This window comes from Sinocyclocheilus grahami, unplaced genomic scaffold (assembly GCF_001515645.1).
Source record: "Sinocyclocheilus grahami isolate Dianchi unplaced genomic scaffold, SAMN03320097.WGS_v1.1 scaffold27.1, whole genome shotgun sequence".
NCBI lineage: Eukaryota > Metazoa > Chordata > Actinopteri > Cypriniformes > Cyprinidae > Sinocyclocheilus > Sinocyclocheilus grahami.
The window spans coordinates 2,750,546-2,772,833 of record NW_015505206.1 but is presented as its reverse complement, the minus strand read 5'-3'; the positions used below and the strand labels follow the sequence as shown (position 1 = coordinate 2,772,833).

Sequence of the window (22,288 nt, the reverse complement as noted above, 5' to 3'; positions counted from 1 at the left end):
GTTATTATCTAAAAGCTGCTTGTGATGGGCTTTGGTTCATCATGTGACTTTCTCTTCAATAGGTTGGTGTATTAACATTATTTCAGTTAATGAAATTACGGTATTTAACTGTAAATTTAAGTTAAAACCGTAAAACCTAAAACGTTGCTACCGTATTTTTTACGGTAAATTTTACAGAATTTTTTTACAGTGTACCTAACCAGCATATGCTGTTTTTTTCAACAGGGTTAAAGCATTCCTTTTGGAGTCTGAAAAAAAAAACACAAACTGACATGACAAATGAAGGTTCTTTGAGTCATTATTTGATACTTTTGCAAAACAAGAAATAGTGGCCTTCACACTGTGTGCTGACTGCACAGACCAACAAAAATAAGATGTATATTTATTTAAAGCAATGTTCTTAAAATTAAAAGTAAAAAGTTTAATAAGACCAACTATGTAAAATATGATCACTGAATATATGAACTGTTGTTATATCAAAATAAATGGAAATACAAGAATAATGTGTAATACATAAGTGGTTTTCTGCCTCATTCTGTTGTGCCTTTACATGCAGTGCTCCAGACACTCACAGGTAATATGCTGAACGGAGCCAAACATCTGGTCTACATCATCCAGGCTGAGCACTGCTCCTCGTGGCACCCCTTTGCCAGAGGCTAGTCCAGACACTTCCCCAGGGCTCAGGCTCCTAGTCCACAATGCAAAGCCTGCCAGTCTGCCCACAAATGCTTCAGTTTCATCAAAGTCTCCTCCAATCGAATCCTGCTCCTGTCCCAGGATCATAGAGCCCCCAGGAGGGATCTCATAGCCTTTCTGGAACTTGGATCCAGGAGATATGAGATGACTGTCCAAATAGTACCAAAACCTGCCTTCAATGGAGGACCAGATGATGCATAAATGATGCCAGTGGCCATCCAGGATATTTTGTAAAGATAATTCACGATATGCTGGATCTCCAATCACAAAATTCATAACGCCCAGTATGCCAGAGTTCCGGCCATAGAGAACAAGCATATTGTCATTGTTCTCTGTGGCGTAAGAAAGAATTGTTCCAAGATACTTGGCATCTACTTTTAGCCAAGTGCAGATAGAGAGTTCATGTATCCCAGTTTGGAAACTTCTCTGGAAGGTGACATGATTTTCAGTGGAAGCAGATGGGAACAGAAGCATCGAACCCACATTGCAAACTTTGAGAATGAAAGGCAAAATTATTAGACATTTTACATTTTACTTTAGGGTAGCGCCATATTTGAATGAAAACAAGGCTGTGAGGGATAGAAGTACAGTGTGTTCAATGGATTGCATTGATGTTAAACAACATACAAATTGTTCAATTGACAAAAAGTCTTTCTAAAAATACTTTTAGTAGACAAAAACTTCCAAAATAGTTTTGGAAGTTGTCTAAATTATATTATCAATGACATTTATTTATTAATTATCCCTCACAACCCCGTTTTCATCTACTTTAAATTGAATATGGCATAACCTGTTTAAGGTTTATATGCTTGCATTCTTGTCTGTTTGGATTCTTGGAGAGTAAATAGTTTTTGAATGAACGAAAATTACATTTGTTAAACAGTTAGATTAAGGTTTTCAGTCTAAACTGTGGATGCGTTTTGATTTCATTTTCAGACACAAAACCACTAGAGTTTTCTAAATACTTACTTCTTGCTTCTTCCTTTGGGGTTTGAATATGTGGGATTTTGTGTCGAAGTGGAAGCTGAAAAAGTTCCTCTTCAGCCTGAACTGTTGGTTGTATGGTGCTCTGCCATACATACAACATTTTGTATGTCTGTGGTTGTTCGGTGGGCCCAGAAGGCAATCTATCTCTGATTCTGTTTTCTTCAGACTTCGGTTTAGGCTGCACATGCCTCAGGACCACACCTTGTTGCTTCCTGATAGAATTGAGGGGATCTAAACCTCCTTCCTTGGAAGCTGAAATGATCTTGAGCAACCCTTGCATCTGACTCTCCATCTTCGTTATCTGGGCCTGATGCCTTTTGAGAGAAGCCTGAAGGTCCTGCATCCCATGTTGCACCTGATTCCTTAAGGACTCCAAAGAGCTGATGTGACTTCGCTGTTTCTGGATCTTGTGGGACAGGTCAGACAACACCGTTCTCTGCTTCTGGATTTGTCTAAGGTTGAGATGGTTGTTCTCCCTCAGAGCTCTTGTCATGTTTGCCAGACTTGAGTCAAGCTTCTTGGTCTTTTTCTGTAGACTCTTAGTCCAGGATTTGAGGGAATTCAGGCTGTGCTCTGTCGTTTCCTTAAATGCGCGGAGCTCTCTGGAGATCCTCTCAAACTGCCGACTCAAAACTTGGAATCGCGAGTCTATGTTATGTGAAATGTTGTACTTTTCAGCAATACTCTGAAGATGAGTGAAGGTCATCTGTTGAAATCTCTTGAACTAGGATTGGAGGAATCATATGTTACAGATCCATGCAATGTTAGGGTGACCATACGTGCCATTTTCCCAGGACGTGTCCTAGCCAGGATTTCTATATTGCCTAAAATATCTAGGTTTTGGCTTTGTTTGCGTGTGCAGACAGATGACATCAAAATACCTCGAGAGCATTTTGAAAGCATAAGGAACCATCTGTATTGTATTTTGATGTCATACACCAATCGGTCTGCACACGCAAACAAAGCCAAAACCTAGATATTTTAGGCAATATAAAAATCCTGGCCAGGACGCGTTCTGGGAAAATGGCACGTATGGTCACCCTATGCAATGTGATATTTGAAGACAGTTTGTTTAAACATAACAAACCTGCTGATCCAGCCTCCTCAGTCTTTGGTGTAAGGGTTTACATGTCTCAGCTGCTGCTCCTCTCCGTGTCCAGGTCACAGGCATTAGCAGGAAGATTACGACCAGGAAAAAAACCCTTCTGCTGGCCCTTCTGTTCATGGTTGCGTTATGTCCTTTACAGGCGTTTGAATAACTTGATCTTATAGTTTTTTTTAATTCAAGCCTAAAACAGTTTGTGTAGGTGTACGCCCTCCTATGCTTGGATGCTCTGAATAAGATTGCGATTTCCTTTTTCTTTGGTACAGTGGCCAACAGGGAAACTAAAACATGACTAAATGGATTTCACAGACCCCAAACTGAAATCTTCAAGCAAACACACACTTTTGCAAAAACATGGATGGACAGGCAATCTTAAATATTTGTAAAATGTATATTTTTTTAAATGGTTTGAACTGTCAACTTGTCATATCTCAATTTTCAATCATTGCATTTTATTCTGTGGACAAGAAATCTGTCTGCATAATAAGTAAAGTTAGAGAAAACAGCACAAACATCATTATCTATAACAATACAACATATGAACATACACATTTCAATATGATTCACTTTTATGTAGCTGACAAATGTAAATGATGTAAGCAAGCACATATGAATTAAACCTAAAGTTTGAGCCAAATATATAGGTTCAGCCCCCCCTACAGTCAAGAGGTGGTAAAGTTGCTTAGCAATTGACAAATTGCACTCAGATATGCAGTCATGGATCATGTTTCAGAATTTGATGATGCATTTTCTGTGCGACCAACGCCCAACAACAACCTGACAGAATTACATATACAAAGAGCTGTGAGCAGTGATTTCTTTGCCACTAAATTTGAAGCTGATTATCTCAAATATGTTCATTTAATTCATTTCGGTGCAGATACATTTAAATCAATACATTAATAACGTTCTGGGAAAATGGCACGTATGGTCACCCTATGCAATGTGATATTTGAAGACAGTTTGTTTAAACATAACAAACCTGCTGATCCAGCCTCCTCAGTCTTTGGTGTAAGGGTTTACATGTCTCAGCTGCTGCTCCTCTCCGTGTCCAGGTCACAGGCATTAGCAGGAAGATTACGACCAGGAAAAAAACCCTTCTGCTGGCCCTTCTGTTCATGGTTGCGTTATGTCCTTTACAGGCGTTTGAATAACTTGATCTTATAGTTTTTTTTAATTCAAGCCTAAAACAGTTTGTGTAGGTGTACGCCCTCCTATGCTTGGATGCTCTGAATAAGATTGCGATTTCCTTTTTCTTTGGTACAGTGGCCAACAGGGAAACTAAAACATGACTAAATGGATTTCACAGACCCCAAACTGAAATCTTCAAGCAAACACACACTTTTGCAAAAACATGGATGGACAGGCAATCTTAAATATTTGTAAAATGTATATTTTTTTAAATGGTTTGAACTGTCAACTTGTCATATCTCAATTTTCAATCATTGCATTTTATTCTGTGGACAAGAAATCTGTCTGCATAATAAGTAAAGTTAGAGAAAACAGCACAAACATCATTATCTATAACAATACAACATATGAACATACACATTTCAATATGATTCACTTTTATGTAGCTGACAAATGTAAATGATGTAAGCAAGCACATATGAATTAAACCTAAAGTTTGAGCCAAATATATAGGTTCAGCCCCCCCTACAGTCAAGAGGTGGTAAAGTTGCTTAGCAATTGACAAATTGCACTCAGATATGCAGTCATGGATCATGTTTCAGAATTTGATGATGCATTTTCTGTGCGACCAACGCCCAACAACAACCTGACAGAATTACATATACAAAGAGCTGTGAGCAGTGATTTCTTTGCCACTAAATTTGAAGCTGATTATCTCAAATATGTTCATTTAATTCATTTCGGTGCAGATACATTTAAATCAATACATTAATAAAATAATAAATTAAGTCAATAAATGAGCTCAATCAAATAAATCATTGAATAAAGGCTAAAGAAATATTTATTCAGGATGAAACATGCAAAAAGCCTGATACTCATGTAACTTACAAATCCAGAATATCTTACCTTGAAACAGAAAGCTCACTGACTGTAACACAAATTGGCAAGAAATGTTATCTCTTTAAAGTGTGGTTTAAAGTGAACATGCCCTCTCTTTGTTGATGGTATTTGAAAGTGGTTGTATTGTTGTTGTGTTTTTGTTAAAAGACAGGAACAGGAAAGATAGGGGTTTCAAAGAACATTAGAACTGAGGCTATGTTGATATGAGAACAATACATGCATCTGCCCCCATGTAAAAATAATGTGATAAATTGATATGATCAAGTTAGTTTAATATTTCTGTCTGGTTTTGTTCACAAGCAGTTTTGGTTTGCATTGTAAAATACTATCTATCTATCTATCTATCTATCTATCTATCTATCTATCTATCTATCTATCTATCTATCTATCTATCTATCTATCTATCTATCTATCTATCTATCTATCTAAAAAAAAGCAGACTGTTGCACTGTGAATACTTGAGAGAATAGAGTTTAATAACTGATTCTGCAATTCTGCAGCAAAACTAAAGGAATTCTGTTTGGTACAATTAACTTTTCATTCTTAATCGTTCAAATCAAATTCATTTTAAGATGTTTATATTCCCTGCATTCATCTCTGCATTCATTTTAAATAAAGTCCAACTGATGACAACACACAGACCACAAAAGATCTACCAAAATGCTTTACAGTTATCAGTGTCTTCCTCACCACACTATAAGAAAAAAAACCTACAGAAAATTGGAAAAAGTACTGGTAATTTTCCAAGTATACAGATATTTCCTTTAACCTTAAAACACAACACCATGCAATGCAACGTAATTCAAATACGGGGAAAACACTTGTGAAAAATCAATAGAAAACTTCATATTAACAATTCATTGGGCGCTATTTTTACAGACTTTTCTTGGAGTGCAGGTCTCCTTGGTGGACCTTTCTTGTTGGAATGTAATTTGTAAACGCTCTTGCCCTGGCTGTCATTCCATGCTTTATGGGAACTGCACACTCTAATCTCTTCTTCTTCTTGTCTTTCTGCTAGAATTTTTTCTTAGTTGCAACCACACCCTGCAGGACCATGTCTTGATGCATGATGACTTTGCAGACTGTTGCACTGTGAATACTTGAGAGAATAGAGTTTAATAACTGATTCTGCAAAATAAATGCAAAACTAAAGGAATTCTGTTTGGTACAATTAACTTTTCATTCTTAATCGTTCAATCAAATTCATTTTAAGATGTTTATATTCCCTGCATTCATCTCTGCATTCATTTTAAATAAAGTCCAACTGATGACAACACACAGACCACAAAAGATCTACCAAAATGCTTTACAGTTATCAGTGTCTTCCTCACCACACTATAAGAAAAAAAACCTACAGAAAATTGGAAAAAGTACTGGTAATTTTCCAAGTATACAGATATTTCCTTTAACCTTAAAACACAACACCATGCAATGCAACGTAATTCAAATACGGGGAAAACACTTGTGAAAAATCAATAGAAAACTTCATATTAACAATTCATTGGGCGCTATTTTTACAGACTTTTCTTGGAGTGCAGGTCTCCTTGGTGGACCTTTCTTGTTGGAATGTAATTTGTAACTAAAAAAAAGCAGACTGTTGCACTGTGAATACTTGAGAGAATAGAGTTTAATAACTGATTCTGCAAAATAAATGCAAAACTAAAGGAATTCTGTTTGGTACAATTAACTTTTCATTCTTAATCGTTCAAATCAAATTCATTTTAAGATGTTTATATTCCCTGCATTCATCTCTGCATTCATTTTAAATAAAGTCCAACTGATGACAACACACAGACCACAAAAGATCTACCAAAATGCTTTACAGTTATCAGTGTCTTCCTCACCACACTATAAGAAAAAAAACCTACAGAAAATTGGAAAAAGTACTGGTAATTTTCCAAGTATACAGATATTTCCTTTAACCTTAAAACACAACACCATGCAATGCAACGTAATTCAAATACGGGGAAAACACTTGTGAAAAATCAATAGAAAACTTCATATTAACAATTCATTGGGCGCTATTTTTACAGACTTTTCTTGGAGTGCAGGTCTCCTTGGTGGACCTTTCTTGTTGGAATGTAATTTGTAAACGCTCTTGCCCTGGCTGTCATTCCATGCTTTATGGGAACTGCACACTCTAATCTCTTCTTCTTCTTGTCTTTCTGCTAGAATTTTTTCTTAGTTGCAACCACACCCTGCAGGACCATGTCTTGATGCATGATGACTTTCTCAAAAGTTGTAAAATCTTTCCAAAACATCTCCTGTGAATCTGTAAGGAAGTGACTTTAACAAAAAAAGGACAAACAGATGCCAACTTTTTGTGTTTCTACTGTATTTTCTGACTTCATCCAGTCTAGCTTCTTAATATATCTTTATGAAGCACTGAACACCTTGAAAATCCAGTTTGGTGGGCTATTTCATGCTGTCTTATCTTGCTAAACTGCAAAATATAGCAATCAGCCAAGGGAGGATGTCTCTTTTATTACATGGCTTATTGCTTTTTTACCTGCATCAACAGCAATAGAGATATAGATGTTCAATAATAAGTCCATTCTGAACAATAATCAGAAAACAATCTGTCCGTTAAGTGATATAGTTCATTATTTTGACTAGAGCTTGTTTATAGTTGCCAAGCAATGCAGTAACTTGCTGTGTTAAAGGGATAGTTCACCAAAAAATGAAAATTCTGTCATGAATTACTCACCCTCATGTTGTTCCAAACCCGTAAGACCGTTCATCTTCGGACCACAAATTAAGATATTTTTGATGAAATGTGAGAGCTCTCAGACCCTGCATAGACAGCAACGCAGCTATAATGTTCCCAGGTCCATAACAAGGACATCGGTAAAACAGTCCATGTGACATCAGTGGCTCAACTTCAGTTTTGCGAAGCTACGAGAATACTTTTTGAGCGCAAAGAAAACAAAAATAACATAATTTATTTAACAATTCTTCTCCCCCGAGTTACGTCTTCCACCATTTTAGAGTATCATAATGCATATGCACGCTTTCCCCTAAGCGTAAACAACACTGATTACGCAGATTACGTTCATGTGCACACTTTGAGAAGAATTGTTAAATTATGTTATTTTAGTTTTCTTTGCACTCAAAAAGTATTCTCGTAGCTTCGCAAAACTGAAGTTGAGCCACTGATGTCACATGGACTGTTTTACCGATGTCCTTACTACGTTTCTGGACCTGGGAACATTATAGCTGCGTTGCTGTCTATGCAGGGTCTGAGAGCTCTCATATTTCACCAAAATATCTTAATTTATGTTCCGAAGATGAGCGAAGGTCTTACAGGTTTGGAATGACATGAGAGTGAGTAATTAATGACAGAATTTTCATTTTGGGGTGAACTATCCCTTTAATATAGAATGTATGTTCACACTGGTGTTTTTATAGTTTTGTATCAGCTTTGAACACAGCGCATTCAAATACAGAGAGTGAACAATGACCTTAAGGCTTTACGTAAAGGTTTTGGAACGTGTGATGCTCAAAAATAAACTCGCATGATGCTAATAACTTCCCATCTTGTGACCTTTTGTTGCATCAGTGTTTTTTGTTTTGTTTTTGTGGCAATATAGGTGGGTTTTGAAGCAACTTATGTCAGACTAAAATGACTTTTAACATGATTTTCTTAGGTGATTTAAGGCTGTTCAGGAGCCATTACTCCATTTTGAAGTGTCACATGATCCTTCAAATTTTAATATGCTATATTAATTTTAATATGCTGAAATGTTGAAAACAGTTGCGCTGCTTAATATTTTAGTGTAAACGATAGTTTTCAGGATTCTTTGATAAATACAAAGTTCAAAAGAACAATTCATTTGAAATTATAACAGTATGATGATATCTACTGTTGCTTTTTATCAATTTAATGCATTCCTGCTGAATAAAAGTATTAATTTCTTTAAAAAAAAATGTGGTAGTGTATATATTGCACATATATAAAAAGTTCAGTTATGATGACATGTACAGATAACCATAGGTGATCCAGTGCACATCCAGAGGAAATGGGCAGACCAAGACAGCATAAGAAAATGTTACAGGCCTGAGAAACCAGACATCTCGCTATAATTATTTTTTCTGCACATCATCAGCAGAAAGTTTGCAACCTTTTCATGGAATGTGGAACAGAAAATGTTTGGTGACAGCAGGTGGAATGTTGCCGGACGAGCTAAACCGCAGTCAAAGGAGTGCCACACAAAGAGACGCAGCTGAGAAGCCGAGCCCACTCTCATGATACCAACAGCAGGCACTCTTCCACTCCCTGCCACACCTGGAGAGCGCATGAAGTCCACCCCTCCCCATACCCATCACCCAATCATCTTACAGTTTTTCTCAGTCGCTTTGGTGCATTTCTCAAATCATCCTTAATATTTGCAAAAAAGTATGTGCATTTCTCAAAACAATTCTAATACATTTTGAGCAATGTGACATTAGCAACTGCTAATGTAGGAAAACCACAGTTAAATGTACATAATCAGTTGCATGAATGTACCAAAGCAATCGCAACTTGTTCGAAAGAAAGAGAAACTGCTTTTATGTGCACAAATGACCAGATGATGTGGAGGTTGTACAAGTAGTTTGGAGAATTTCATTTCTGATCTGAGAAATGCACCAAAGAGACTGAGAAAAACTAGCCCTTTTTAACATTAGCCCCTGTAAGTTTATCACTTACCAAATCTGTGTGTAAGTTAGTTAAATTGCTGATGTAATGATGGCATGCTACCTCTAGGTTAATAGTAATTTATAAACATGTGATTACAGACTATATACAACTTGTATAAGTATATGTATAAATAAACATAATCTAGACTAATAAATTCTGTACAGATATGTTAATCTTATTGTAACATTATGTACTCAAGAGACACCAGATTCAAATTTTCACAGGGGGGTCACAATGACACTATCATTACTGTAAATAAAAGCACATATATACTATGTGATACAACAGAATTAAAATCGAAAGTTTCAATAATAGCTGCCAAATGGCTTTTAACACCATATCACATAATATCCATCTATACTCCTTCATTCTTTCCATCCATTCAGCCTATCTTAGCATCTCAGGCAGTAGGAACAAATTCATCTAAGAAAATACTGGGTTAATTTTGAAGTTTTGAAGATGTTATTTTTATAGATAAATCAAGGCTCCGGAATGCCAAAGAAAAAAATTCAGTCTCAAGAAAACATGAGGGTTTGAGCAAAGGAGTCACACAACTTCTGATTAGACATTTTCTGGCCAACTTCACAATATAGACTGAAAATCTTTAAGTTTGAAATGCCAGGTGCGAAAAGTGAAAGCAAAACACCTGCTACCACCGTTCACTTTGCTGATTTTTCACTCATTCTCAGTCGAGAGTTAGTAGGCCTATGTTTACATTCATATAGCCCCCACTTACTGCTGTCAGCAAAACTGGTTATTCAGACATCTTCAGTGACAGATGTGGAAAACATACAGCCGCCTTCTTGTTTCTGTCACAACAGCATTCATAAAAGGTGACAGAATATGTTAATGTATTTTAAGCAGGCAGGGGTGGAGTAGCCGAGTGACTATGAAAAGCTTGTAAACGCCATAGAAACTGGTTTTAGTCTAACCACCAGCGACAGCCTCAACAAGACAGGTAAGAAAGCTCTCTGCTCAAGGAAATGTAACTAGAGTTGTCTGGAGTTTTGGAGCACTTCTGGATTTAGGTGGGGCGTTTATCATGATCTTAGAAGAGGGTTAAGTTTAGGAGGTACAAATGAGCTCAAATTGTATTTTGAATTGTTTGTTGAATTTAATTAGAATGACAAATGTTGAGCGGCTGTTGATTAAGGTAATTTTGATCATGTAATGGCTGATTTGTTTCAAGTCAGAAGACAGCACAAGTTAAAAAGAAAAACAATGATCGACATGTTATGCACTGCGCAGTAACTGTCCTTGTTCACAGATTATGGTATTGTAATACTGCACTCTTTATATAATAAGAAAAAAGTAAAGCAGTTTATCTGATAGTAAATTAAATATAATTTACACATTCATTTAACTGACACTTTTAGCCAAAGCGAATTACATATGATGAATACAATAAGTGAGGCAATAAAATGATAATTGCTACAGAGTTTCAAACATATTTTCTGGACTAGTACAAGGCAGAACGGAGAGATATTTAAGAAATAGCTGAAGAATAGAAGAAGAGTTAAAAAAGTAGAAATGTTCATAAATTTAAACGAAAGATTTTGAGGCCTTGTTATGATTTGACTGTTACGCTAGCTTTGTTATGGCTGAACAGCAGGAGTTAAAATGCGTCATTTAATAAAAAGACAGCGCAGTGAATGCTTTGATCAAAGGCGACCTGACCGCTGAATGGTGCTTTTTGACTTTGTGTGTTTTAGCTGATGCAGTTAGGCTCTTTGACGTTTCCAGGCCACCTCCTACTGATACACACCTAAACATGACCAAAATTAGCTTAACTATACTTTATATCTGCGTTGACATACACTCTTAAAAACAAAGGTGCTTCAAAAGGTTCTTCAAGCGATGCCATAGAAGAACCATTCAGTCAAAGGTTCTTTAAAGACCCACCTCTTTCTTACCTTTTTGTAATCTGAAGAGCCTTCTTTCGCCACAAAGAAGCTTTTGTGAAACAGAAAGGTTCTTCAGATGTTAAAGGTTCTTTATTGAACCATTTAGACAAAAAGGTTCTTCTATGGCATCGTGAAGCACCTTCATATTTAAGAGTGTAAATGTATTGGAAACATTTGATATTCTGGTGCCAATCTGATATATTTGGTTAGAGAAGTTCCTGTTCTTGTGAAAATGAAAACAAGATCCCATTTGAGAGTACATCTAAACAGAGATTTGATAAATTATTGCAAATGACAAACTCAGGCTGTTTTATGTCCAAATGATCCCTCATCAACACAGCTGCTGGAGCAGTTTTTTTGGTCTATATGACATACTATATCACATTGCTGTAGAAATAGTCAGTTTAACCGGCTCTTATTTTCCATGAGAAGCATCAGGGTTTGATTATTCGAGTATTAGTAACTCAGTCAGACATGCAGCAGAACAACATTCCTCTTCTGTCTTTGGGTGGACGTCTGTATCAATCAGTGCCTGGGCTTGCAACACTGTTGTTTTTTTGTTAACTAAGGCGTTTACCATATCATGAAAATAAATGCCACTTGACTTGTAATATGTTTGCATTTTATTGACTTTGGCAAAACAAGTTTGAGCAACAAGAAGCCGGCAGCTACACATATATTGATGATTATTGAAGAAGAGAAAAATGAGCGTTCAGGTTATTTCACTGAGAAAGTCAGAGCTTACATGGCGTCTGCCCATTTCAGCATCTTTACTGAGAATTTTCTCATGTTTTTTCTTGCCAGTAACAGACAATTCAAGTTACTAATACATAATCACATTTTGGGGCTTTTAACATAGATCCTTTCAGTTGGTTTTAGCACATTTTAGCATGTGAGAAATAGATCGTAAAACATCATGTCACAATATTAAGACTTCTATTTGGTCCCAGCAGTTTACACCCAGCCAAAGACAGAATGAGTGCTGACGGAACCGGGGACCCACCTCCGTATGTCATACCCGGTAAGTCAATTAGTATCATTGTTCATTTTGAATGACTCATGATAATGGAATAAGACTAAAAACAGGCAAGCCGGTGTGTGTGTAACAAATGTGAAATCCTGAAATAGATATATTTCAGAAATATTAATGTTCTACCTGTATTTTTTTTCACTTGGCATTAACAGTAGAGGGTGCCAAGGGCTCCAACGTCAAGGTCTACCATGTGCACACTCCATTCACCCCGCCAAGCTCCACTATGGGAGATTCTCGAATCCAGATGGAATCAGCCAGACCTGGTGAGCCTGTTTCCTGTCATTAATCTTTGGAAAACTGTTGGTTGTAAAAGTCATGTGGAAAGAATTAATGTCTAGATTTTACTGTATACTATATTGGAGCGTTGCTAATGTCATTATATTGCTTTTATACAACATTTAAATGAACCTAATATGTGCAGGGTTTATGGAAGCTTGTTTCCGTCATGGATTAAAAATAAATAAATAAAATCTATATATTTACATAAAATCTGACTTTCATTCTTAGAATTGCACGTTTATAACACAATTCAAACTTTTTTTCTCACAGTTCCGAGTTCATATCTTGTACGTCTATGTCTCGCAATTCTGATTTTTCCCCCCTGAGTTTTATTTTGAGTGTACATCTCATATTTCTAACTTTTTTTCCTCTGAATTCTGAGTTCGTATCTCGCAATTTTGCCTTTTTTCCCCCCTCATATTTTTTGGCTTAAATTGCTTTTAAGGGGCACAACATTTTGTGAATGAAAGGATCTGTCTGGAACAACTGACAATTCTGAGAAACAAATGCTGTAAAAGTCACGTGGAAAGAATTACCCATGTTTTGCTTGATAATGTCTAGATTTTACTGTATACTATATTGGAGCGTTGCTAATGTCATTATATTGCTTTTATACAACATTTAAATGAACCTAATATGTGCAGGGTTTATGGAAGCTTGTTTCCGTCATGGATTAAAAATAAATAAATAAAATCTATATATTTACATAAAATCTGACTTTCATTCTTAGAATTGCACGTTTATAACACAATTCAAACTTTTTTTCTCACAGTTCCGAGTTCATATCTTGTACGTCTATGTCTCGCAATTCTGATTTTTCCCCCCTGAGTTTTATTTTGAGTGTACATCTCATATTTCTAACTTTTTTTCCTCTGAATTCTGAGTTCGTATCTCGCAATTTTGCCTTTTTTCCCCCCTCATATTTTTTGGCTTAAATTGCTTTTAAGGGGCACAACATTTTGTGAATGAAAGGATCTGTCTGGAACAACTGACAATTCTGAGAAACAAATGTCAGATTTGTGAGATGTCGACTTGGAATTGTGAGAAATAAAGTCAGTATTATGAGATAAAACGTCACAATTGCTGCTTCTTTTTTTATTTTTTTTTTATTCATTCATTCCATGGTGGAACAAACAAACAAATGTACAACACAACATTACTTGCAACTTTGTGACAATCAAGGGTTCCTGTCTAGAATGTTAGTCCCAAAGTCTCTAGTCCCAAAGTTGTACTAAATATAAGATATATAACAAATCATTGGATGAAATATGATAAAATGACTAAACTTACGAAAACACATTCTTCTCCTGTAGTTCAATCAACGGAAGCCAAAAACAAATTTGTCAGCTACGAATCATATGAGCTGGGTCGCAAACCAGGAATGGCCACTTGCACAAGCTGCCAACAGCAGGTCTTAACCAATGTCACCTACAAAGTGGGAGTTTACGCCTGGTTGATGTGCTTGCTCTTCATCCTGTGCGGGTATGAGCCCATTTGAATTCGCAGCTAAAAATATCAAATCTTGTGTACATTATCAAAGCCAAACTGACTGTCTTCCTCATTTCCAGGTTTATTTTATGCTGCTGTCTGATTCCGTTCTTCATGAAGTTTTTCAAAGACGTCTATCACACATGCCCAAAATGCAGTAAGATCCTGCACATTGAAAAGAAGCAATGCTGCTAACCCCATCCCATCCCATCCCCAATTTTAACACCACTCATGGATTTGTGTGGCACCTTACACTATATGAAGGACTGGAGGACACTTTCAGGCCAATACAGACGTCACCTAGTATAAACTAAAGCTTTGTGATCTTTGAGAACCTTTTGGTGTTCATCTGGCTTAGGCTTCGTTGATTATATAATACATTACATTATTACATTATCAAATGAATGTGAATAGTCTACGCATTGTTTTGATTGTATATCTATAAAGGACTCATGGTTAAGGGTTCAGAGGGCTGAGAAGTTTGTGGAACCATAAATTACATGATGTAAATAGCAGTAATTTGGGCATCAACTGCACCATTTAAAACGGTTGTTCTCAACCACGGAGCCTCAGCAAACTACAAATGGGCTTCAAGATGACTTAAAAGCTATGTAAATTAAGACAATGCAATAATTGAAATAAGTTAAAACTAAAAAGCAAGATTTTTCTTTTTAGTTTTCTTTGAAGAACCAGGGTTTCATAAAGTTTCTTGGTATTGATGTTTTCATGAAGAAACTTTAACATCCATGGCAACTTTCCAATGGATAAAAGGTTCTTTAGATTATTAAAATGAGAAAATATAAGTGTTTAAATGAAAGGTTCTTCCACGGCATCGACACGCACCAATCTGGAACTTTTTTTTTTTTTTTGTAAATGCACCGTCTTGAAAAGCCAGGATATACGAGGTATCTTCATTCGAAGGTGTAATGTCTAGAGCTTAAAATGTCGTGTAAATTAATAAACTCCATAAGAAATTTATAAAGGACAGACATTTTTAGAGTTATGTCAAGCTCCAATATATTTTATCGGGTACAACCTGTAGAAACATAAAAAAAAAAAAAAAAAAAAAAAAAAAAATCATTATCTTGTATATATTACAAACAACTGGAGGAAGAAAAAAAAAAAAAAAGTCATGGGGTCTTTGAATACTGTTGTGTGCAACGGGAGTCAAAAAGGTTGAGAACAAACAATTCAGAACCCACAAGATCTCTTAAAAACACCGGAAATCATACTTCCAAAATTCACTTTTTGAATTACCGTACTGCTAAAGCCAACTTGTTGTTTAGCAATTTATCACTTCGGTAAAAAGTCTGAATCTTCTATAATGTTAAATATGTCACATGTTCATCTAAATGGAACTGTCTTAAATGTAATGATATAAAACTGCAATGTGTCTGTGCAATACCTCAATGAGAACTCTGCATGTGCCGTTTATACACACTGAAATCTTCACATTACGTGACACTAGCACAGCATGACAATCTGAACACCATGTTGAGTCAAATCTTCAAGGGCCATGGCTGTAGCTTTTATAGAAAATTTTATTCAACATACATTTTCCAGCAAAAAGGCAATATACAGGAAGAGTTGTCGTACACTGCTGCTACACGGAGGAATTAGACTGGAGAGGAAAAAAAAAAAGAAAGAAAGATGTGATCTGCAGGTTTTCTTTGTACTGCACTTAAACGAGACAAACTGCTGCACTTAGTTAATGAAAAAAATAAAGACCAAATGAAACTGTCAGGATCCAAAAGAAAACTACACACAATGAATATGAACATCTGAATGGATCTGTACCCAACAAATCGGTGCTTTTAATTTTACATGTTCATTCTTTAAATATACAATTTTAATTGTTTTTACAAAGCCAACTATGCACTAGGGAGCATTTCTTCTGTGCTTAAAGAGAAAAAATGGTATTGGTTCATTAATGCTGGTTGTCTAAGTCCCAAACCAGTCTTCTATACGTCTGCAACCTCGTGCCAACAAACAGTACAACGGAATCTGGAGAGGTCAGCAAGCGACCCCTCCCTCCCCATCAGAATAATCCCATAGCCGGTGACAGAGGAGCTAAAGACTGGGGATAACCAAAAAAAAAAAAAAAAAATTTATGGGGAGAGGGGAAAGGGGCAGAAACCCAAAGGGATATGCAAATCAAACTCCAACCAAGATTACATTTAACAGTGCTGAGAAATGTAAAACCTTGGACATTAAGTGCCAACGTGCAAGATGAAGTACAGACAATTTATTTCATTTTCATTTATTTTAAAACGGATCTTTATGGGGAGAGGGGAAAGGGGCAGAAACCCAAAGGGATATGCAAATCAAACTCCAACCAAGATTACATTTAACAGTGCTGAGAAATGTAAAACCTTGGACATTAAGTGCCAACGTGCAAGATGAAGTACAGACAATTTATTTCATTTTCATTTATTTTAAAACGGATGATGTGGCTCTTTACTTTATACAGGATTTCCAGAGAAGACAAACTGAATTTCTCTAACCAAACTAAGTGAGAAAGAAGAATCGTGTAAACATGAAAATTGACTAGTTGCAGTAAGGGACCAGAAAAGAGACAACCATGTCAGGGCAACTAGCAAAAGCCTCAGCCATTTGCGGTGATTTTTTTTTTTTGTTAAAGGATGGAGGAATCCTTTTAATCGTCTGCAAATGACAAAACTCCCCTTTCCATCGCCTCCACCTCACAATGCAGCAGCTTTCTTGCCGTTACAATAAAAAAAAAAAAAAAAAAAAAAAAAAAAAATTAAAAAAAAAAAAAAAAAAAAAAAAAAAAAAAAAAAAAAAAAAAAAAAATTGCGTTAAAAAAAAAAAAAAAAAAAAAAAAAAAAAACGAACTTAAAAAGAAAAACAAACAAATAAAAAAAACAACAAAGAATAAAAATCAAAACAAAAGTCTAGGACATACTGTTCCCCCTTTCTTGTTAAAATCCAATTCATTCTTCCAGACAAAGGCAGTCAATAGTTAGAGAAGCCAAATCGAACAGCCTCAAAAGGAAAACAGGAGCATCAGCAGTCACTCCATTAGCTGAAGACTTCATACATGGTGACTGTGTACCCAGACAGCAGGTGTTAAAAGTGGTGCACACAAGAGGTTTGGTTAAAGTCTTTAGTATGGTCGGTTAGAGTGGGGGCTTGTCAGTTGTGAATCTTGATCGCTTTTTCCAGATACGTGTAGCGACCTCTCTTTGGAGCTTTGTTGAAGTGGTCGAGCCCTAACCAAGGCCTCGGGTGCGACATGTTCCCTGAGAAAGGACAGCATACAGCCAAATTGGCACAAACGTAAACCCAATGTCTACTGATTGAGACTACAGAGGTCAAAGGAGCGTAACATACCTGGCTGTGGCTCAAAGTCTTTCAGATTCACCTCGTAGTCTTCCTCATTGATATACTGATGCCGGCCCATCATCACTATTGCAAACTTGAACTAAAAGAAAATGGAAAACATTTTATGAATGATCTGGGTGGAACTAAACTTAATCTGGACTACGATCTGCTAATTAGTGAGCAATGGTCATTTTAATTTTATGGATTCATTTAATTTGACCTAAAATATTGACTGAATTTGAAAATAATGTACACACATTGACTTCTCTATTTACTAATGTATATATATATATATAGGGGTGCAACGGTTCACACACTTCATGGTTCGGTGCGATACGACACAGTGGTGTCACGGTTCGGTACATTCGGTACGGGGGTAATTGGTTACGTCGCAATGTTGGAAAGATTTCTGTTTTAATCCATGAAGGCGAGCCAATGGATATCACACAAGCAATGTGCAAACTTTGTGCAAAAGTTATGCCGGTGAACGTCTTAATCTGAGTCAATTCACTATATGCAGAAAGTGAAAGTAAAAACGGAATGACGGAGTAATGAAGGAGCTTTCGGCATCTGATGCCACAAATTCTCTCAAGAGACAACGAGAGATGAATCTACTTCAACAAATGCTAATAACTGTATATAGATAACTGTTTTTTATTCCCTTAACATTTCTCACGTGGCCCGTACAAAGAGAGAGAGGGAAAAAAAAAGACTAGAAACGTATTTAGTGTTAAACAGGTTTTATTTATTTATTTATTTTTTTAAGTTGTCGTTTGAAACAGGCTAAAGCTTTTTATTCATGGATTTTTATTGATGACTGCAGAGTTAATATTTTAATTATAGGCCTGTAATTCATTGTTTAAAAAAAAAAAAAAATCTTATAGAGCAGGTATATATATATATATATATATATACACACACACATTTTAATTGAAGAGTAAATAGCCTAATCTTTTGTTATCCTCGCAGCATGTCAGTTATGCGGATATATTGCGGGGCAAATTAATTGTCATTTTAATCTAAAAATAAAAGTAAATTCACAATAATAATAATAGGTCTAATAAAAATAAGAATGTAACATGCCTACATTAATTGGAAATGCCAAATCCTTTTAATATTGTCAATAATTGATATTTTTTACAATATTTCTGGCTATCGTCGATACAAGTTCATCGTCTTTCAAAGCAACCCAGCACAGGGAGGTTATCATGGGTCTGTCCGCTATGCCACTGTTTGCCTGTTACGTCATTTGGGCTTCATTGTTGAGCGCAGTGGCACTGAGAACAATATATTTCACACACTTTAAGCTCTTTTATTTTCCATATGCAATAGGGATTAGTCCAACGACTCTTTCGGTTTGTAATGCATACCGAACGGTTCAATACAAATACGTGTATCGTGACACCCCTAATATATATATATATATATACACATACACAATCTCACAGAAGTGTGTACACCCCTCATATTTTTGTAAATATTTTATTACATCTTTTCATGTGACAACACTGAAGAAATGACACTTGGCTACAATGTAAAGTAGTGAGTGTACAGCTTTTATAACAGTGTAAATTTGCTGTCCCCTCAAAATAACTCAATACACAGCCATTAATGTCTAAACCGCTGGCCACAAAAGTGAGTACATCCCTAAGTGAAAATGTCCAAATTGAGCCCAATTAGCCATTTTCTCTCCCCGGTGTCATGTGACTCATTAGTGTTACAATGTCTCAGGTGTGAATGGGGAGCAGGTGTGTTAAATTTGGTGTTATCGCTCTCACTCTCTCATACTGGTCACTGGAAGTTCAACATGGCACCTCATGGCAAAGAACTTTTTGAGGATCTGAAAAAAAGAATTGTTCTACTACAAAAACTGAGCTGCAGCACGGTGGCCAAGACCATACAGCAGTTTAACAGGACAGGTTCCACTCTGTACAGGCCTCGCCATGGTCGACCAAAAAAGTTGAGTGCACGTGCTCGGCGTCATATCCAGAGGTTGTGTTCGGAAAACAGACGTAGGAGTGCAGCCAGCATTGCTGCAGAGGTTGAAGGGGTGTGGGGTCAGCCTGTCAGTGCTCAGACCATATGTCGCACACTGCATCAAATTGGTCTGCATGGCTGTCATCCCAGAAGGAAGCCTCTTCTACAGATGATGCACAAGAAAGCCCGCAAACAGTTTGCTGAAGACAAGCAGACTAAGAACATGGATTACTGGAACCATGCCCTGTGGTCTGATGAGACCACGATAAACTTATTTCGTTCAGATAGTGTCAAGCGTGTGTGGCGGCTACCAGGTGATGAGCACAAAGACAAGTGTGTCTTGCCTACAGTCAAGCATGGTGGTGGGAGTGTCATGGTCTGGGGCTGCATACACACACATTTTAATTGAAGAGTAAATAGCCTAATCTTTTGTTATCCTCGCAGCATGTCAGTTATGCGGATATATTGCGGGGCAAATTAATTGTCATTTTAATCTAAAAATAAAGGTAAATTCACAATAATAATAATAATAGGTCTAATAAAAATAAGAATGTAACATGCCTACATTAATTGGAAATGCCAAATCCTTTTAATATTGTCAATAATTGATATTTTTTACAATATTTCTGGCTATCGTCGATACAAGTTCATCGTCTTTCAAAGCAACCCAGCACAGGGAGGTTATCATGGGTCTGTCCGCTATGCCACTGTTTGCCTGTTACGTCATTTGGGCTTCATTGTTGAGCGCAGTGGCACTGAGAACAATATATTTCACACACTTTAAGCTCTTTTATTTTCCATATGCAATAGGGATTAGTCCAACGACTCTTTCGGTTTGTAATGCATACCGAACGGTTCAATACAAATACGTGTATCGTGACACCCCTAATATATATATATATATATATACAGAGGGTATGGAAAGTATTCAGACCCCCTCATAATTTTCACTCTTTGTTATATTGCAGCCATTTGCTAAAATCATTTAAGTTAATTTTTTTTTCCTCATTAATGTACACACAGCACCCCATATTGACAGAAAAACACAGAATTGTTGACATTTTTGCAGATTTATTAAAAAAGAAAAACTGAAATATCACATGGACCTAAGTATTCAGACCCTTTGCTCAGTATTTAGTAGAAGCACCCTTTTGATCTAATACAGCCATGAGTCTTTTTGGGAAAGATGCAACAAGTTTTTCAGAGAGAGAGGGAAAAAAAAAGACTAGAAACGTATTTAGTGTTAAACAGGTTTTATTTATTTATTTATTTTTTTAAGTTGTCGTTTGAAACAGGCTAAAGCTTTTTATTCATGGATTTTTATTGATGACTGCAGAGTTAATATTTTAATTATAGGCCTGTAATTCATTGTTTAAAAAAAAAAAAAAATCTTATAGAGCAGGTATATATATATATATATATATATATATACACACACACATTTTAATTGAAGAGTAAATAGCCTAATCTTTTGTTATCCTCGCAGCATGTCAGTTATGCGGATATATTGCGGGGCAAATTAATTGTCATTTTAATCTAAAAATAAAAGTAAATTCACAATAATAATAATAGGTCTAATAAAAATAAGAATGTAACATGCCTACATTAATTGGAAATGCCAAATCCTTTTAATATTGTCAATAATTGATATTTTTGACAATATTTCTGGCTATCGTCGATACAAGTTCATCGTCTTTCAAAGCAACCCAGCACAGGGAGGTTATCATGGGTCTGTCCGCTATGCCACTGTTTGCCTGTTACGTCATTTGGGCTTCATTGTTGAGCGCAGTGGCACTGAGAACAATATATTTCACACACTTTAAGCTCTTTTATTTTCCATATGCAATAGGGATTAGTCCAACGACTCTTTCGGTTTGTAATGCATACCGAACGGTTCAATACAAATACGTGTATCGTGACACCCCTAATATATATATATATATATACACATACACAATCTCACAGAAGTGTGTACACCCCTCATATTTTTGTAAATATTTTATTACATCTTTTCATGTGACAACACTGAAGAAATGACACTTGGCTACAATGTAAAGTAGTGAGTGTACAGCTTTTATAACAGTGTAAATTTGCTGTCCCCTCAAAATAACTCAATACACAGCCATTAATGTCTAAACCGCTGGCCACAAAAGTGAGTACATCCCTAAGTGAAAATGTCCAAATTGAGCCCAATTAGCCATTTTCTCTCCCCGGTGTCATGTGACTCATTAGTGTTACAATGTCTCAGGTGTGAATGGGGAGCAGGTGTGTTAAATTTGGTGTTATCGCTCTCACTCTCTCATACTGGTCACTGGAAGTTCAACATGGCACCTCATGGCAAAGAACTTTTTGAGGATCTGAAAAAAAGAATTGTTCTACTACAAAAACTGAGCTGCAGCACGGTGGCCAAGACCATACAGCAGTTTAACAGGACAGGTTCCACTCTGTACAGGCCTCGCCATGGTCGACCAAAAAAGTTGAGTGCACGTGCTCGGCGTCATATCCAGAGGTTGTGTTCGGAAAACAGACGTAGGAGTGCAGCCAGCATTGCTGCAGAGGTTGAAGGGGTGTGGGGTCAGCCTGTCAGTGCTCAGACCATATGTCGCACACTGCATCAAATTGGTCTGCATGGCTGTCATCCCAGAAGGAAGCCTTTTCTAAAGATGATGCACAAGAAAGCCCGCAAACAGTTTGCTGAAGACAAGCAGACTAAGGACATGGATTACTGGAACCATGTCCTGTGGTCTGATGAGACCAAGATAAAC

The 22,288-nt window shown here is 36.5% G+C and overlaps 3 protein-coding genes across 4 annotated transcripts in view; 1 reads left to right on the top strand and 2 right to left on the bottom strand.

Annotated features, from left to right (window-relative positions):
* Positions 1-546: 546 nt before the first annotated feature.
* On the bottom strand, positions 547-3,908 carry ptx4 (pentraxin 4, long). Its single transcript, XM_016254390.1, has 3 exons — positions 3,771-3,908; positions 1,666-2,407; positions 547-1,187 (listed from the first exon to the last, which is right to left on the bottom strand). Exons 1-3 carry the CDS (start codon positions 3,906-3,908, stop codon positions 547-549), a joined length of 1,521 nt encoding a protein of 506 aa, XP_016109876.1.
* Positions 3,909-10,368: 6,460 nt separating this feature from the next.
* Positions 10,369-15,060, top strand: LOC107568011 (lipopolysaccharide-induced tumor necrosis factor-alpha factor homolog). Of its 2 annotated transcripts, none has more exons than XM_016253847.1 (5): positions 10,369-10,455; positions 12,352-12,422; positions 12,587-12,697; positions 14,027-14,195; positions 14,282-15,060. In XM_016253847.1, exons 2-5 carry the CDS (start codon positions 12,377-12,379, stop codon positions 14,394-14,396), a joined length of 441 nt encoding a protein of 146 aa, XP_016109333.1. In that variant the 5' UTR covers positions 10,369-10,455; positions 12,352-12,376; the 3' UTR covers positions 14,397-15,060. The 2 variants fall into 2 exon arrangements, with proteins under 2 accessions (XP_016109333.1, XP_016109328.1); XM_016253842.1 differs by having other exon boundaries at positions 10,370-10,455; positions 12,355-12,422.
* A 1,992-nt stretch (positions 15,061-17,052) lies between these two features.
* Positions 17,053-22,288, bottom strand: part of LOC107568401 (ubiquitin carboxyl-terminal hydrolase 7) — a 41,361-nt gene continuing 36,125 nt past the window's right edge. Inside the window, exons 24-25 of the mRNA XM_016254379.1 lie at positions 17,556-17,646; positions 17,053-17,464 (exon numbers count right to left, since the gene is read on the bottom strand). Of these exons, the coding sequence (XP_016109865.1) occupies positions 17,358-17,464; positions 17,556-17,646 (198 nt within the window). The 3' untranslated portion in view covers positions 17,053-17,357. The remainder of the gene's footprint in view (positions 17,465-17,555; positions 17,647-22,288) is intronic.